This window comes from Pseudonaja textilis, chromosome 7 (genome assembly GCF_049901715.1).
Source record: "Pseudonaja textilis isolate UNSWEBS1 chromosome 7, rPseTex1.2, whole genome shotgun sequence".
NCBI classification, from domain to species: Eukaryota; Metazoa; Chordata; class Lepidosauria; order Squamata; family Elapidae; genus Pseudonaja; species Pseudonaja textilis.
In genome coordinates, this window is record NC_141996.1 from 10,945,461 (window position 1) to 10,959,884 (window position 14,424).

The 14,424-nt window shown below is 40.6% G+C and overlaps 1 protein-coding gene across 8 annotated transcripts in view; it reads left to right on the plus strand.

Moving 5' to 3' along the window:
- FAT3 (FAT atypical cadherin 3) overlaps positions 1-14,424 on the plus strand; it is a 541,042-nt gene that overhangs the window by 477,784 nt on the left and 48,834 nt on the right. For all 8 annotated transcript variants that reach the window (XR_015744255.1, XM_087937026.1, XM_087937027.1 and 5 more), the window contains 2 exons: positions 11,841-11,975; positions 14,256-14,413. Coding sequence is in view for 7 of the 8 variants with exons in the window: in XM_087937026.1 (XP_087793152.1) it covers positions 11,841-11,975; positions 14,256-14,413 (293 nt within the window). In the remaining variant the exon portion in view is untranslated. The remainder of the gene's footprint in view (positions 1-11,840; positions 11,976-14,255; positions 14,414-14,424) is intronic.

Consider the following 14,424-nt stretch of genomic DNA (forward strand, 5'->3'; position numbering starts at 1 on the left):
AGCTTCTTTAGCTCTGGGGAAGAACTGAAGAGAGCTGAAGAAGCTTCTTGGATGAGAAGCAAAACATTTTCAAGAAAAAACAAAGTCCAGTTGCCTTTTGAAAAACCACTTTTGAGACCACTGTCTCCCAGATGTCCCAGAGGTGCTTTTTCAAAAGACAACTGGACTTTCGTTTGTTTGTTTGCTTTCTTTGAAGACATTTTGCTTCTCATTGAAGAAACTTCCTCAGTTCTCTTCATTTCTTTTCCAGAACTGAAAAAGTTTGTTGGATGAGAAGCAAAATGTCTTCAAGGAAAAAAGTAAGTCCATCGTCTGTTGAAAAAGCATCTTTGGGACAACCGTGATCCGGTTGACTGAGAATCTCCATAGATACTATATCTCCTAGAGTTTGCCCAAATTCATATTCATGGCATCAATAATATTATCTAAATTATCTCACCCTCTGCCACCCCCTTCTCCTTTTGTCTGCCATCTTTCCCAACATCAGGGTCTGTAAGTCCTCTCTTCTCATTTGATGGCCAAAGTATTTGAGCTTCAATTCCTGTCCTTCCAAACAACAGCCAGAGCTGATATCCTTTAGGAGAATGTGTTTAGAGTTGAGCTAAAATAGAATATGGGTTTGATAGAGCACAGTCGTAGTAATGGTCCTGCATTATCTTGGACAAAGCAAGAGAGCAGTGAAGGATCTTTTGAACCAAAGCAGTAACCTTTGGGGTGATGTATGCATCTGGGACCATATGAATCATCGTAGCTTTTTGAGGTTGTGGTCACAATTTGGAATGACGTGTCCATGGTTAGTGGTGTCCATGAAATAGTATCAAAATCAGGAACTGGAATATTGTGCTTTAAACCTTGCTCATTTTGAACATTCATGGAAGACATGTTAGGTGGCATATTTCATTGCTCCATCCAGACCTTACTGTTCTTTCTATGTTATTGTATTGTTTTCTACCGTTTTTAGCGTCGCGTGCCATTCAAAGTCACCAGGGAGATAGATCATCTTCCTAATAACAAATAAACCTTTCAGATATTGAACTCCTCCTGAAGTAGTAATCCATCTGTCAGTGATCCTATCATCCAGGTCAGTTAGGATAAAGAAGTGAGTGGACCAGGAGGAACGCAATTAAATAATTAAATGAAAATAATTCAACCACTCAGCTGCTTGATAGGTTAGACTGAAAAAGCTGGTGACCCTGAATGACTTCATAGGTTCAACCATTCAGTGAAGATTTGAATCTTTTATCTCCTCAATCTCAATCCAAAACCATAATTGTGATTTTGCAATATTGTACAAGAAGTCTATGGAGATTCTCAGTCATCCAGTTCATGGTTATCCCAAAGGTGCTTTTTCAAGAAGCAACTGGACTTTCTCATTTTTCTTTGAAGACATTTCACTTCTTATTCCAAGCAGCTTCTTCAGAGCTAAATAAGCTTCCTGGATAAGAAGTGAAACATCTTCAAAGGAAAACCAGAAAGTCCAGTTGCCTTTGGGTTTGTACAAGAAGGAATTTCAATGTTGAGTGGAAATGTCTATTAATTTCTGCAGCTGAGATATCAGAGAACAGGATTCTTGAAGGTCTCCAACGCTTCCAACAAAATAAATCTAAAATGTGGGTTCTTGGTGCTCTCTGAGCTTGGCTGTTTATTTGTAGATGTTTCATTACCCAACTAGGTAACATCATCAGTGTTAGAAGGGAGTAGTAGAGACCCTTCCCTTCTAGCACTGATGATATTAGGTTGTTGAGTAATGAAACATCTGCAAGAAAATGACCCAGGTTCCAAGGACTCCACAAGACAACCCTGAGCTTCACATATTCTCTTCTTGGTACAAATGTTAAGCGTTTGCTTTTGGGGCAGGGGAGAATAAGTCTCTTGATTCATCTGAGGGAAGTAATCCATCCAGGATCATTTGGAATCTACCCTTAGTTCGAAAACATTTCCAGAAGTCCCTCCAGTTCTACTTCAGTGTTGCATTTATTGGGGCTTTTGTGTTTTATATATCTTGGAAATATTGCAAGGAGCAATCCGGTGGTGGGATTCAAATTTTTAGTACCAGTTCTGTGGGCGTGGCATGGTGGGCGTGGCAGGAGAAGGTTACTACAAAATCCCCAGTCTCTCCCCCACCCCACTAACCTGCTTTCCAGCTCCATTCTCCTGTGCAGGGCAACAAAAGAAGATCCAGCCAATGAGCTGGGACTGAAGAGGCAGAAAATAGATGGGGGTGGGGCCAGTCAGAGGTGGTATTTGTTGGTTCTCTGAACTACTCAAAATTTCCGCTACCGATTCTCCAGAACTGGTCAGAAACTGCTGAATACCACCTCTGGATCAATCCATTTGCACATTGATTTTCTACTGCTATTTATGATGCTTCTTGCATGTAGCTTTTTTTCACATTCTCGTCATGCTAAATCATTCCTATCAGAAGCCAGGGCACGTTCTGGAAAGCAATTAATGTCATCTTTTTTCTTGTTCTGCATGTGATCTTACCTGTAGTGGCAACAGAGAATCAGCCCAGGATGAATGGCATAGATAGGGGTTTTACAGTTCAATAATCAGGGCTGATAATTGTGTCACCACAGGGGAGGAAATGACGGCTTTAAAAAAAAAACGTGACTGCAGCTGTTAAATGCTAAACTGATCCTGGGTATCTTTAGACCAAAAGAAATTAGGGATGAGCAATATAAACCTTTATTTTGGATGTGATAAAATACTGATTTTAATATCTACAACTGCTTTTATTCATTTGTTTGTTTGAATTTATTTGTTTCAATTTATTAGCAGCCCAAGTCGAATCCAAATAACTTGACTACAGTTTATGACAATAACCCACAAAGTAATTACAAATATCCCTACATCCCTGCACATACGTGTTTTTCATATGCACAGATTGCATGCACGAGTTCCCATGTGCATATGAGCGGCGTGCAAATATTTTTCCATAGCAAATTGCAATTTTATGTGTAAAGGTACATATGTTCAGGTGAATATACTAACTAGGAAGTAAATAACTAAATTTAACACAGATACAGGTAATCCTCGACTTACAGTTCATTTAATGACAGTTCAAAATTAAAACAGCACTACTAAAAGTGACTTATGTCCATTTTTCACACTTACGACCATTGCAGCATCCTCATGGTCTCATGATCAAAATTGGAATGCTTGGCAACTGGAATATATTTATGACGATTGCAATGTCCCAGGATCACATAATTCCCTGTTGGGACCTTCTGACAGGCAAAGTCAAAGGGGAAGCCAGATTCACTTCACAACTGTGTTACTAACTTAACAACCCTCCTATCTTTTTGTAAGGGCCTAAAGATGTGGCTATGCCATTCAGCTTGGCGCCAGTAGGGGAACAGCAAAATGGGGTTGGTGATTGAGTAAAAACAGATCCTACCTCCTGTGGTGCAATTCAACCGGTGTGAAAACCGGTTTGGTGAGTGCGCGCTTTGTGCGTGAGCGTGCTCTACATTAAAAAAAAGCCAATGTTCAACTCAATTATTTACCTTCTACTGCGGCCCCGGTGAATAAAACAGCTGAGGCGCAGCAAAACCACTCTGCCACGCGAATCAGCTATGCAAAAAAACCCTCAGGAAATAAAGCACAGGAAAGAGCAGGGGTAAATGGGTGGGGCCAAATGCTCACCGGATTTGCCTGAACCGGTAGATTCCCACCCCTGTCGACTTCCCCAACACTCCCCTGCCCCTCGCCCTCCCTATGTATCCTTGGTTTTAATGTCTGATTTTAACTTTTTATGTTTACAAAGTTCAGTAAACAGAGTTTGCTAACAGTTGCAAGACTCACAGCAGTTCAAGCAAAATGACGATCAGGCAAAAGGGAAACAAACCAGGTTTCTGGCTCCATCTTATGGCCATTGGAGGAACCTCAGCCAATCACAATTACAGCATTCTCTTAAAGATACAACAGTTTTAAATGACTATCCTGGTTTATATATTGCCAACCCAACTGTTAGGTGACTATCATTCCTAACAATCGTGGTCGTAAATCAAGGACTTTGTTGTTGTTAGTTGCGAAGTCATGTCCAACCCATCGCAACGCCATGGACAATGTTCCTCGAGGCCTTCCTGTCCTCTACCATCTTCTGGAGTCCATTTAAGCTCACACTGACTGATTCAGTGACTCTATTCAGCTACCTCCTTCTCTGCCGTCTCCTTCTTTTTCTTTTGCCCTCAATCATTCCCAGCCTGAGGCTCTTCTCCGGTGAGTCCTTCCTTCTCATGAGGTGGCCAAAGTCTTTGAGTTTCATCTTCAGGATCTGGCCTTCTAAAGAGCAGTCATGGTTGATCTCCTCTAGGACCAACTGGTTGGATCGCCTTGCAGTCCACCTGTACATTTATGTGCACATTTTATACATGTTTAAAAGTGGGAACACAGCAGTGCATATACACTACACCTGCCATTTCAGATTTTGCCTATTTTACTGAGGAGAGCAGACATTCTTATACATCTTAATACCTGCCTAATGCATTTCTCCTACATCACGAGGAGATCGTGTATTTTCCTCAGCTCTTCTCTTTTAGCCAAGATAGGATGCCTCTGTTTTCTTATGTTCTCCAAGTAACTGTTGGTTGTTGTTTTTTTAAATTTTGAAAATAGAACATGAAACACTGCAGTAATACTGTATTTTTTTTAAAATGTAAAGCATATAAATGGACATTTTATTTATATATATATATGTGTGTGGGTGTGTGGGTGGGTGAAATTAAGAAAAAGAAAAGTGTGGATATATTATTTGGCCAACCCGACTAACCCCAACAGGATTGTATTCTTTTATTGTCATTAGAACATGGTGTAAGAGCACAATCCATATAATAAACCCAACTAAGTGAAGTCTCAAAGAATAGTACTGTGTTGCCACAACAGAACAGAATAACAGAATGGGAAGGGACCTTGGAGGTCTTCTAGTCCAGCCCCCTGCTCAAGCAGGAAACTCTGTATCAGTGGTTCTCAACCTGTGGTCTATGGACCCCCGGGGAGGGCACAGTGTCCCCCCACGAAGGATTGAAGAAATGTGATGATTTAATCTTGAATTAAGTCTTGAGGATCCGTGGCCACACCGTTTTAGACATATTGTTGTCCAATCTCTTCTTTAAAACCTCCAGTATTGGAGCACCCCCAATTTCTGGAAGCAAGACTTTCCACTGATTAATTCTTTTGTCAGGAAATTTCCTGTCCTGTTTGTTCTGGATCAATTTTACCATCTTTTGATTTGTTGCCTTATTTTCACTGCCTTTTTGCTCTGGTTCCAAATAACGACACATTCGTGTAACATCATTTAACTTACAAGTTAGTCATGATCCATTTCATTTTAGGAAGATTTACTCCCAAGTAAAGAATCCTTGGATTGGATTCCTACTCCTTTTACCCAGGTCCCAGAGAAATGCCATAATTATTATTTTTTTAGTCCAGACCGGTCTAGCAAGAGTAATCCTACCTCCATTTCAATAATGAACTTTGCTTGGTGAAATAAAGACCAGCAAAAAAAAAAAAAACCACTGAACTTCAAAGTAGGTACTCAAGCTTTGGCTATAAATCCCCAAAGATGGATAACATCCTTCTGAGTGCTTTAGTGGTTTTCTAGTCGGTGCCACTGTGAAATCATCCTGAAAATGCAGGTTAGCAGGGAGCCGTGCAGTAGCATAAGATTTGTAGCTTGAGGCCCACAAAGACAGACATAAAATACACTTCCTGAAGCTTTAATATTTTAAAAGTTTTTTTGTGATAGCTGTAAAATTCAACCTACAGGAGCCTGAGTAAAAAGAAAAAAAAGAAGAAGTAAAAATACTTCCATTGATTCTCTGTCTGGACTATTTTTCATACCTCGAGAAGAGTACTGAACAGTGACTTTGTGCAAAGAATGAGTTGGTAAGCAAAAGCAACATCACATTTTGGGCCAAACGAGGTAAATCTACGGATAAAATTCCGGTTGCCTAAAAGAACCACGTTTGAGGATATAGAAGCAGGACAGAAGACAGCGGCATGGTGGCTGAGTGGTGAAGACGCTCATCTACCACTGGGAAGATTGAGAGCTCAATCCTAGGTAGCAGAAGATGCTTCCCTCCTAGGGCAGGAAGAAAAAAAATATATATCTGCTGTGTACTCCACATAGGCATCAGGCAGGGCATCCAGCCAGCAAACTCTCATTCCATTCAATCGCCCCACTCTAATCCAAATTAAGGGATTACAGGGTCATAAAAAGGGGTTTTTTAGAAGTAGGACAGAAGTGAAGAGGGGACACATAATTATACTATCTTAGCTCCCAAGCTTTTCTAATTTGCTCAAAGAAGGAAACTGATTCCATGCCTTCTTTCCTTCAGCGTGACTATCTGCATTCTTACTAATTATTTCAGAGATTCTAATGCTAAATTTTGCGTCCTAACATCGGCTTAGTGGCATCACGAAGATTGGCAAACAAAAACCACAAGGCGCGCACAAACCTTTCTTATTTTGAAAAACGAATTGCGTGCATTTCTCTCAAAACGATCCTTCAAGGCAAAAATTCAAGAAACAGGTGTCATTGGGAGTTCCTAATGTGCTTGGTTGCAGTCAGGACATTGTAAACAGAATCTTAAGAACTTGTCAAAGTTCCTCCTCTCTACTCCAACTTACAGAATCAAGGCACGGTTATTTTGAGTTTATTTCTTACACTTCCTACTTCCTCATGACTAAGAAATCTTTTCCATGACAGTTCTACAATCTCCTGACATTCCATCGCACATAGAAAGGTCTTCCTTGATCCTCCTTTTATTACCACAAAGGTCATGTTAAACTTATATCAGCCACTTAGCCTTGGTGGCTGAGTTGAAAAGATGGCCAAACCAAACCAATCTTGACTATCTCAAAAAAGCTAAGCAGGGGCAGACTTGGTTAGCACTTGAATGGGAAACGCATGAATGTAGAAGCCTCAAATTATAACAGTGGCAAATCATTTCTAGTTTGTTTTTTTTTCATAAAAACATAACATACTCAGGTGCATGTAAGCAAAATGAATTCAGAGGTCCTTGGTGCTCTCTGAGATTGGTTGTTTTCTTGCAGAGATTCCATTACCCATACTAGGTAACATCATCAGCGCTAGTAGGCAGAAGGGTTTGCTCTCAGTTCATATTCTAATGGCTTGCCCTATGATTGTTGGTGGGAGTGATTGGGCTGTTTACTGTTAGGTTGTTTGGCAGTTCCTTGAGTGGGATATTATTTACTTCTTGATTGTTGGTCTGCTGTTGATCTTGGTGTTAGTCTGTGTTCATTCATTTGAACCCTGAGCTAAAATAAATTCAATTTTATTCAAGGGAAGCTATTTTTTTTCATACATCCATCTACACTGGAAGCTCCGGCCACGACCGTAATTCATTCCGTAACTTCGGTCGCAATCCAATTTGGTCATGGCTGGAAGCGAGACTGACTGTGCATGCGCCTAGAAAAAACAATGGCGCGGAAAGGGAATCAGCCGCTGCTGTGTTTGATCACCACCCAATTTTTTAATTGTGACCTGATTCAAAAATGTTGTGGATTTTTTGGTCAGAACCTGATTTGGTCGTGATCAAATTCGTGACCAGAGGATCCACTGTATTGTGATCTGGATACTCCAGGTTTAAGCCTGAATTCTGGGCAACCCTCTAAATGTTCATGACAGATCTGACTGGTATATTTCAAAAATCTACAACGGGGTATCAAACTCTATTCTGTTGAAGGCCGCATCAGGGTTGTGTTTGGCTGGGGGGGGGAAATGCGTGACCGGGGACATGTGTGGGGGGCATGGCCACCTTGACATCACTCGTCGAGGCTCCATTTTGGGCTGCAACGGCCTCCTGCAGCCCTCTGCCAATGAAAACAGAGCACAACCTCCCTGAGCTACATTTTTGCTGGCAGAGGCACCGCAGGCCAGTCCGCTGTTTCCAGGGCAGCCCCGCGGACCAAATCTAAGTACCCCATGGGCTCGATGCCTTGAGTTTGACACCCATGATCTATAACATGGCCAGCAGATCTCTTTCATACTCCCCCAAGATATCCTTACAATAGGACCGGAGTCTTTGAAAAATTGAAGCTTTTCCCTCATGCGCCATTGCTCAAAATCACATAAAAGCGTCCATCTCAAAAAAGTTGCTACTACTACTCGGTAGAATGCTGTGGCCTACTCCAAAAACTTAAACACATGCAACACAGAGGTGTCGGAACAGCTGGATTTTTTTCCTTCAACACTTTAACCAGCCACATTTCACAGCCCTTCATGAAATAGCCAGAGGAGTGTTTTGATAATCATTAAGTCAAACTAAATCTTTAAGGAATAATTATTTACCTACACTATTTACCTGCCTATGGAGATTGTCAGTCTTCCAGGCCACGGTTGTCCCAAAGAGTGGTGTTCAAAAGACAACTGGACTTTCTTGGTTTTTTTTTCCCCTTGAAGATGTTTTGCTTCTCATCCAAGAAGCTTCTTATATATTTGGGGCTAGCGTGGATTTTTTTTTTTTAATTCACATAGGATCTGGTTGCTATGAGTCCCAAAGGATTGGTGAAAGAAGAAACAAGAAAGTCCAGTTGCCTCCTGAAAAAGCACCTTTCGGTTCCAAGGGATTCTACCATCATAGAGATGTTTGTCTAACAACTGTTTTGCTCTGCAGCCAATGTACTTCAGATCTGTGGACATTCTGCCTCAACAGAGCCCATGAATTCTTCCATTCAAGGCCCACAGAAGTCTTGACAGCATTTTTCTTGACACACCATCTCCATTTCTGCCTTCTGCCTGAAATGATGGAAAGATTGGCATTATCAGACACTTGGGAGGTGCCAGGGCATGGTGATAGTTGTCTTGGAATGTTGTGTCATACAGAGCTGTCATATTGAATTATTAGCTTCTTCCTACATACCTCTTGGCCTCATAGGAACTCACTCATGTCTCAAGTAGGAAACAACTAAAACATGACAATGATTGATTACAAGGCTGCATCTCGACTTCACTGCTTTGTGTCAAGATTTTACCAAAGGTTAAAAAATTGTGAAAATATGTGGTGCTCTGTTCCAAAATCTCAGCAGAGTTGACTTCCCACAAGCCAACTGTATATTTGTGGCTTTTTTTTTTTTGTCTACCTAACTTGTTTCTCTGTCAGCCACAAAGAAACTTGTTGAGAATTATTGCCTGACGTGACCTAAAATTTAATTGTGTTCTGAAAACAAATATCCTGTGCGTACAGATCTGTAGGCAGTATTGATGTGATATCATGATACATGAAACATGTCAGCGTAATCAGCTGGATAATCAAAAATTTCTAAAGAGACTGTATTCATTGTTGGTTTGGGGAGCAAATACGTTATAACCCTGCTATTCAATTCTCTGAGCTTATTTCAGAAACACATGGTGAGAATAAGGACTGATTCCGTAATGTTTATCCGCTTGATAATATTTGCAAGGGAGAAAACAACCTTGATAATGAGGCTAAAATCTGTTTATTGACTGGTTATTAGATTTCTACACCCATTAAATGGTAGCACCAAACTGACCTGATCTCAAAAAGCCAAATAGGGTTGATTTTGCTTTGTGCTTGGGTGGAAGATACTAGAAAAGATCAGGCTTATTGACTAAATTGGGAAATACCCCCCCCCCCAAAAAAAATAAATGATACACTGGCAAATTAATTCCATAAATATAAAAAGTCTTTCATTCAAAGACTTTACTTGATATTCCTATGTGTACCGTGTTTCCCCAAAAATAAGATCCAATCAGAAAATAAGCCCTAAGCATGATTTTTCAGGATGTTCGTAATATAAGCACTACTCCAAAAATAAGCCTCGGTTAAGATCGTCAGACAGACAGACACATTTAGTACCATGTTCTCCTCAAAATAAGAACTAACCATAAAATAAGCTCTAATGCGTCTTTTGGAGCAAAATTTAATATACAGTAAGACCCAGTCTTATTTTCAAGGAAACTATATATATAGTTTCCCTGAAAAGAAAAATTTGATAATCAAGTCAGGCTCATCTGGGCTAAAATATTAACCTTTGTATCATATAGTTGTGGCAGACTATTTGCCTTCTATGAAATTATAATGTTTTGAGGTAATTTTCATTTGGCGACTGCCTTGTTTAGCAACAGTTGTAGCAATGATGGGAAAGCAATTTTATGAACAATCCTCACATTTAAGACCTTGGTAGGTCTATACAAGTAGTCTTTGACTTACAACTGCAGTTGAGCCCAAAATTTCTGTTGCTAAGAAAGACAGTTGTTAAATGAGTTTAGCCCCCCATCTTGTGACTTCTCTTGTCACAGATGTGAAGTGAATCGCTGCACTCGTTAAGTTAGTAACATGGTTGTTAAGTGGCTTCCCAACTGACTTCGCTTGTCAGAGGGTTTAAAAAGGTGATGATATGACCCTGAGATATTGCAACTCAATAAATGAGCCAGTTGCCAAATGTCTGAATTTTGATTCACGTGACCATGATTGGGGATGCTACAATGGATGTAAGTGCAGGAAAACTGCCATAAACCAGCCATCACTTTAGTTTCATTTTCCTTCAGAGGCCGTTTTCTAGCCAAATCCACCTTCTTAGATTAGGCAGATAGTTCCCAGTATTGTGTTGCTGTGTGTTGTTGTTTTAACCGTTCAGTCATGTCGTACTCTCAGCAACTTTATTAGGCAAGTCCTCTCCATGCTACACCGTCAAGCACAGCTTCTTTCAGTTGTTAGATATTCATCTTGGTATTAGCGTTGATGTTATCAAGCCCTATATTGGTGCCCCTTCTTCTTGTTCCACCAACCAAATGGGCAAATGGAATGAACTAATCAACCAATGGAACAGAAGCAACCTAGAATGAAGGAGAAACTTCCTAACAGTGGGAACAACTAACCAGTTGCCTTCAGAAGTTGTGGGTGCTCCATCAATGGAGACTTTTAAGAAGAGCCTGGACAGCCACTTGTCTGGAATGGTATTGGGTCTCCTGCTTGAGCAGAAGGTTGGACTAGATGACCTTTAAGGTCCTTTTCAGCTCTGCTGTTCTGTTCTGAGATCCTCACATTCCTTGTTCGTTCCTAGCATTGTTGACTACTCCAATAAATTTGCATGCATGACATGGCCAAAGTAAACCAGACTTATCCCAGTACTGTTGTAATTTGCAATTCATTCAACCTTTTTTCATTAATTTATTTACTTGGCATCTTCCATTCAATCTTACAGATTCTAGCTGCATTTTCAGGCTCATTTAACTATGTATTGGTTCTTTTATTTAGATTTGGGTTTTGTTATTTTAATTGCATTTTGATTGTATGTTACTTTTTGCTGTTTGTTTTCCTGATCTCCAAAGCAACTTAGATTTCAGGTTTGATTTATACTGATAATGCGGAGTCAGCTGAGGGGAATGTTGATCAGGAGAAAAGCAATCATTTTACAGCTTTTCCACTCTTTCAGCCTTCGCTGCCTTTAGAAATGTTCATGTCTTCAGAGGAATCAAATTATAATTTTGTTTGGTCTGAGGATCATATAAGTGAAAAGTTAATGGACATTAAGAACTTCTTGCCTTGGAATGGGATGAGTGGTGCGGTGGCCTAGAAGTGGAGCTCTGGCCTCACAATCAGGATGCTGTGAGTTTGATCTTAGGTAGAGGCAGATATTTTTCTCTCTGGGCACAAATGAGAATATATCTGCTCTAAAAAACTCCGCATTGGCAACAAGAAGGGCATTCGGCCAGTAAACACTCAGCTCTCCATTCAGTTGCCCAGACTCCACCTCACAAGGGATTATGGAGTCATTAAAAGATGATGATGATGATGAATTTGAATGTGGATAAAGTGAGTCTGTTTCTTACCTTCTCATGTGTATAACAGGAGGATTGTGTCCAGGCTCTAACGATCCTTGCACAGAAAAGCCTTGCCCAGGAGATATGCAGTGTGTAGGCTATGAAATCAACCAGAGACTATTCATCTGTCAATGTCCACCTGGAAAACTTGGAGAATGCTCAGGTACACCATTTGCTTCTTGGTTAAGTCTTTAAGTGCTGTCAGTCTTTTCTTCTGAACACTCTTGAGTTCAACATGACAGAAAGACTGTGGTGGAATGTAGTCTGGATTCCCAGGAGGAAGGGCTGCATTCCAAAGAACCAAGAGACACAATCTCCTGGTTGAAGTTTAGTGAAGTTTAGATAGTTTGGTTGGGAGAACGAGAGTTAAGACAGCTCCTCCCTAGCAGTTCTGACAGTATATCTTTAATGATACAAGTAGGTATTTTTTTATTTGGGAAGATTTTTGTTGAGGAAACTTTATTTATTTTATTTATTTATTTGATTTGTCAATCGCTTACAAGGTAATAGGTATCAGTATAAACATGAGTAAGAGTACAGGAAATAGGTAGGAATAAATGGGGACAATAGGACAGGGACAGTAGGCACAATTGTACACTTATGCATGCCCTTTAACTTAGACTTAACTTAAACTGAAACTGCTTAGAAGTAACTCAACATGTCTTTCTTGATTCTTGGCGCTTTACATCAGTGTTGCCAAACTAAAGCGTCCACTTTCGTAATTAAAGATATACTCTGAGAATTGCTAGAGAGAAGCAATTTTAACTGGTTTTCCCCAACCAGACTATTGAAACTTCATTGTCTCTTTGCCCTCCAGCATGTAGCATCTCCCTGTTGGGAATCCAGACTACATTCCACCACAATAACCCATTTTTCTAAAATGGGATGTCCAAACTTGGCAACTTTAAGACTTATGGACTTCAACTCTTAGAATTCCTCAGTCAGCCATTCTGGCTGGGGAATTCTGGGAGTTGAGGTCCACAAGCCTTAAGGCTGCCAACTTTGGACACCTCAATATAAAAGACTTATATGACATCTATTGTGTACAGTAATCCTAGACCATTTATAGCAAAGTCAACAAAAGTCATTCTAAAATCACTCCCTAGTCTTTGGATGAGGACTTTCAATTTCTTACACAAGACTTCCCAAAATATCCCAATTTCCTTAGTGTTTGGAATGGCAAAACCCGGCTGTGTTAGGGAAGTTTTGGAAGGACATAGCATGTGGGCAACAATCTGTGCCTGGTTTAATAGGCCACAAGGTTTACTAGACTACCACAATGTTGTCCTCCAGGAGTGGAAGTGAAGCAGGATCACAATGTATTGCAGATCTAGGACAGCTCACCGTGGCCAACTCGCCACAGCCAACTCAACATGAATTAATTGTTTTACTGAACTACTTTTATTATTGGTAACCACGTTTTCTTCAAAATTATCATAACTCTTGTATTTCTGGATTGACTTTCTTTACTTTATTATTATTATTGGCCACAGTTCCTTCAAAATTAATTTAACTTTCCTATTTGTTGAATTGACACGCAGCGAGTAATCTCACAACGAATTGGCCATGGCAGGTTGGCTGCAATGAGTTGGCTGTAGCGAGTTGTCCCATTTCATGTGTTGCGATGCAAGCCCTGTCCATTTTGACGTGCATCACAACGTCACAAGCACATCAGAAAGGATGGAGCTTGCGGTCGAACATTGCTTTTGTCATTATAATAACAATAAGAAAAAAAACCCTATCCTACCCCACAATATTCGACTTACGGTCTTGTTCATTCACTACCAGCAGATTAATATTGTTTTATGCACGGCAATCATTCTTACTTAGAAAGAACAGATCCTGCTTTATTAGTGCATCAATCTTTATCAGCATAGGACAGGGATATCAAACTCAAGGCCTGTGGATGGCCTGTGTGACTGCCCTGGAAACAGTGAAGAACCAGCCCACAGGGCCTCTGCCAGCAAAAACACAACTCAGAAGGGGCGCACATGGCCCTTGCGGTTTCCATTTTCTCTGGCAGAAGGTTGCAGGAGGCCATCGCAGCCAGAAACAGAGCTTGGGAGTCCATTTTCGCAGGCAGAGTGCTCGGGCCACCACAGGCGCCCCAACATGAGTGACATCAATCTGGCCACGCCTCCCTCTGGTCATGCCCTCCCTCCCCCCTGAGGTCAAACACAACCCTGATGTGGCCCTCAGTGAAATCGAGTTTGACACCCCTGGCATAGGGTGTGCATACTACAGGGGCAGTTTTTTTAAGCTGTCAAAGCTGTGGTTTGTTATTTTTTAAGATTCTTCCTTATCTGCCTTGTTAATAACCGAGCATCTTCCTTAATTAACTTTCTTTTCCCCCTTGGTGTAAAGGATTGGATAATCTCCAATGTTTGATTTCAGAAGGCACAAAATAAAACTCTGTAATCTGTTTTCTAAACGGTTATTTCAGGACATACTTCCCTGAGCTTTGCTGGGAATAGTTACATCAAATACCGGGTTTCTGAAAATAGCAAGAATGAAGAATTCAAATTGGGTCTCCGTCTGAGGACTCTGCAAAGCAACGGAATTATAATGTACACCAGAGCAAATCCCTGTATAATTCTGAAGGTAATTAAAAT